This window comes from Rousettus aegyptiacus, unplaced genomic scaffold (assembly GCF_014176215.1).
Source record: "Rousettus aegyptiacus isolate mRouAeg1 unplaced genomic scaffold, mRouAeg1.p scaffold_m13_p_16, whole genome shotgun sequence".
Classification (NCBI taxonomy): domain Eukaryota; kingdom Metazoa; phylum Chordata; class Mammalia; order Chiroptera; family Pteropodidae; genus Rousettus; species Rousettus aegyptiacus.
The window spans coordinates 32,486,183-32,490,183 of NW_023416291.1; the positions used below are offsets into that span (position 1 = coordinate 32,486,183).

At 39.9% G+C, this 4,001-nt stretch overlaps 1 protein-coding gene across 1 annotated transcript; it reads right to left on the minus strand.

The window, feature by feature from the left end:
- Window positions 1-1,603: 1,603 nt before the first annotated feature.
- On the minus strand, window positions 1,604-3,719 carry CUNH4orf46 (chromosome unknown C4orf46 homolog). Its single transcript, XM_016138690.2, has 2 exons — window positions 3,318-3,719; window positions 1,604-1,857 (listed from the first exon to the last, which is right to left on the minus strand). Exons 1-2 carry the CDS (start codon window positions 3,552-3,554, stop codon window positions 1,702-1,704), a joined length of 393 nt encoding a protein of 130 aa, XP_015994176.1. The 5' UTR covers window positions 3,555-3,719; the 3' UTR covers window positions 1,604-1,701.
- Between the last annotated feature and the right edge of the window lie 282 nt (window positions 3,720-4,001).

Here is a 4,001-nt window from a genome sequence, read left to right on the forward strand (position 1 = left end):
GTAATCCTACAAAACTCTTAATTGTAACCTATGTTTAAGGGTTTTAGAAATGCTGTGAATTTACAAAATATACATCTGAAACTACTTTTTAGCATCTAAAATATTTTCAAATGGCTTTCTTAAAGCCATTTAGTTTCCCATCTACTCAATTCACTCACTCTTCTATCTTTCCACCTCCCCAAATAGAGTAACTTCCATACATTCATAGATTAAAAGAAAATATAGCCCAAGCTAACATTGATTAAATGTTCATGGCAGAAATACATTGGTGTCCTTTAAATCATTCGCTATCCTGTTATGTTTGAAATATTTCAATGAAAAGTTTTAGAGTAATGAATCCCCCAAAAAATAGAAATAAAGTTTGCTTTCAACAAGTTTATTTTTGTACATTGTAAAAATTGTACCTTTTAAAAAATTACACGTAAAATATTTTTCTAATATCAAAATAAATCTCTTTATTACAGGAACATACCATATGTATTATCTTTAACTTAAAAATTTAATCAAGAACTATGACCTAATATGCTAAACAAAATTATTCTTTGCCCTTCCATTTGTCCCCTTTCATAGCCCCATTGTGGAGCTTTAGATATAGTTCTGTACATCTCCATATCTACAAAGAATTAAGATGGAATATCAAAAATGCGCAGAGTTAAATAGTATAAGATTAGTTGGCTTAATTGTTGACACATGACATAAATCACCTTGCCTTCCCCGCCTCCCCAACCCCCGCCACACACACACACACGCAGAAAGCAACAAGATACAGGACAAGTAAAATTGAACATAGTCAATAAGGTCAAATAATATCAAAACAATCACAGCATTTAAATTTGATGCATTAAAAACTAAGTAACTTCTTTAGAATTATATTTAGAATTTAGGTTACTTATAAAACCCCAATAGTACAGAGCCATAACTGTGATAAAGCACTTTAAAGAGAATAAAGATATAACAACATTGAATGCGAGAAGTATTATCTGGAGAATGCTTTTATTTTCTAAAGTAAAAGCTTTTTTTTTAAAAGCCTCATAGGACAAAAACTATTTATCACATATTTTAAAAAGCTGTCATCAGTTAAAGTTCAAATCCCTATAAAAGAAAATATTTTCTTTCAAGTCAATGAGGTTCTGATTAAATATTTTTAAAGAAACAATTATAATCTTCATGTTAAAAACAGGAAGAAAAAATAGATTTTAATTATGTTGTCAACTCTTTAACAAACTTTTAGTGATTGTTGTGTGACACTGTTCTAGGTGCTGGGGATATGGAAGTAAATAAGATACAATGATTGGTTCTAGGGAACTTAGCCTAATGAAGCTGGATCTAACACTGCTACCCTTAAAGTCACCTTCTTTGGTCCAGAAGATGAAAGTCAACTTCAAACTCTGCCATGCTTGGCATCTTGCAAATTGAATAGAATAATGGTCTATAAAGTTTACTACTGATAACACTATGGTATTATCTACTGATGAAATTAACATTCATAAAGGATTCTATAAAAGTTTCGAGGACAGAAAGTATTTAAGATAAACAAATACCAGCCAGCATCAAAAATAATATCAGTATTCTGCTTTCACATAAGTGAAGAAAACCAAGAAAATTTTCGTTTTGAAATTTTTCATTATACAGAACTACTGGAGATTCTCCTATACATATGGTACATGTGCAAATATAAATGAGAAAGTATGAGTTGTCAAATCAGTTGTCAGGCTTCAAAGAATCATAGCCTTCTTTCAAGAGGTCCCTCCATGTTTTAAGGAAACGTGCATTTTCTGTACATTTGAAGGCAAGTTCTGCCACTTGAGCCGATACTGCAGATGTAGCTTCAAGAAGTTTGGATAATGAAAATGCTGCCTGAAATTAAAAAAAAAAAAAAAAACATTTATTTTTAAATTCTCATCTCATTTTATAGTCTAAAATAGCTTAAAACCTTAAAATCACTGCCAAAGTTATTTTCTTTAAAACATCTTCAAAATAAAACACCAACTCTTTCAAGGAATCTACGAAATTCTTTAATATAAAGTAAGCTTTGAGGAAAATGTCTGCTAGAAAGATATCCATTATGTATGAGACATGACAGGACAGTATTTTTTTTTTTTAATTTAATATACACTGGAGTCTCACTTAGCTCAATAAGATGACTTGAACCCCTTGACACTAAGTACTAGAAGTATCTTAAGGACTTCATCATAAACAACTTACTGATATTGGGGTAACAAGGGCATTGTTCACTATTTTCACCTATGAATACTTTAGACCAAAGAACAGATATTCTGACAAGTAACATCAACAAAATCAAAACATATGCAGAAAATATTCAATTCTTGGTGGAAAACTAAATCAAAGGTTCTCTTCAGCTATAACATAAAAATAACACTATTCCTAGATAACACATCAGCACGCCATTCCACATATTCACTTGAAACCAGTCTTTTCTTGTTCAGTAAAAACAGCTGTATCAGCACTTCATCTTTAAAACAAAACAAAAAGCCCTACTACTTGAGTCATGAGATAATCCAGTTCATTCCCCAATTTCCAATTCGCACAGGAGGGTCTATTCCAGAAAGTTCTCCCAGGAAGATTACACCTTACTTACGTTATCGCTTGGCCCACTCAGAGTCCTTGAATAGTGAAACTGTCACCCCCACCGGTGGTACGTGTGTGTTAGGGTTGCAGACGAGTGTGTCTGTGCGCGTGCGCACTAGTTTCTGGGACTTCGAGATTCAACAAAAACAATGCATTCTAGCAACCTTAGGGAGGAGGTCTGTGACTAAACGGTTAATATAACCTACCGGGATTACGGAGGCAGCGACTAACCCTTCCAACCTGGGTGCAGAGCGATAAGACTGACATTAGCATTTTCAGCTGGCTCTGGACAGGTGCCCAACTAGAACAACGGGCTCTTCTTAAGTCCCGCTGCGAGAATCATACAGCCTGATCTTAAACACCAATAGATAGCAAGGCGGGAGGATGAGAGGGCAGACAGATCCAGCACACGCCCAAGCAGTAGGGCTGCGTGGTTTCAGGTTACAGCGGATGACAAACCAGAAGGTGAAGCAAAAAGGAAACAAGGAGGGATGGGGCAGGTAAAGGCATAACCCCTAATTCTTCAACACTAAATCTAAAGGCAGAACTCTCGGGGGAAGGAGCCGTCGGTCGCGGGCTTCTCTCAACCCACCCCAGCCCACACCTTCAGGGGGCAGAAGGGCTACACAAGCCAGGCCGGGTGTGCGGACTCCCTGTCCCCGTCACTGTCCGTCCTCAGACCAGCGCCGAGTGGGGATGCGGCGCAGGACCTGTTCGGCGACACTCACGTCTCCAATCTGCAGCTCCACCTCCTCCAGAGGGTCCACCGTTTGGCCACTATTCCTGCTTGGAAATGGCCAGTCCAAACTTACTGGGACGCCTGGGGAAGATGCTGAAGAGGCGTCTGAAGACGAGAGAGAGAAGGGAGGTGGCGGTGGCTGCGAAGAAACCCGCACCTCCTCAGAGTCTGCCATGTAGAAGTGCTGGGACGGCGAAATCAGAATTAGCAGCGGAACCAACACCATCTTTCAACCGCTCCCGCCCCAAACCCAGAAACCCCGCCTCCTCCCACTCGAAATCCCGCCCGGGCTTCTTGAGGCTGTCTGCTCAATTCCGCGAAGATGGTTCCTTTTTCGGGGCAACCAATCAGACGTCAGTCAATTCACTTTGAGCAGCTCACTGCTCCTGCGCAAAGCTCCAGTCAAAGCTCAGAAGGCTCGTCAGCCAACTACAACTCCCAGGATTCCGCACGCGTCGCTCCACCTCCCACTCCCATCTGCCATGTGCGCGTTGCCTTATGGGATTTATAGGCTCATCCCTACTCCGTCGCCTAGGAGACACAGAGACGTAGACCCAGTCTTCAACCCGAAGCCGCGGGAGGTGCTTCGAGTCCCTTTCCTTTTCCTCCTTGGGTGCATGACGGGAAGCCTCTACTGGCCATTGCATCATGTGTAGCGCCGGCGCAGAGCGAG

What these genes read in the sequence shown, in the direction of transcription:
- CUNH4orf46 (XM_016138690.2), bottom strand. Translation starts at nt 3,554, where the DNA reads ATGGTGTTGGTTCCGCTGCTAATTCTGATTTCGCCGTCCCAGCACTTC. An exon ending in TGGAGCTGCAGATTGGAGAC is followed by an intron (nt 1,858 to 3,317) that starts GTGAGTGTCGCC and finishes TTTTAATTTCAG; the next exon opens with GCAGCATTTTCATTATCCAA.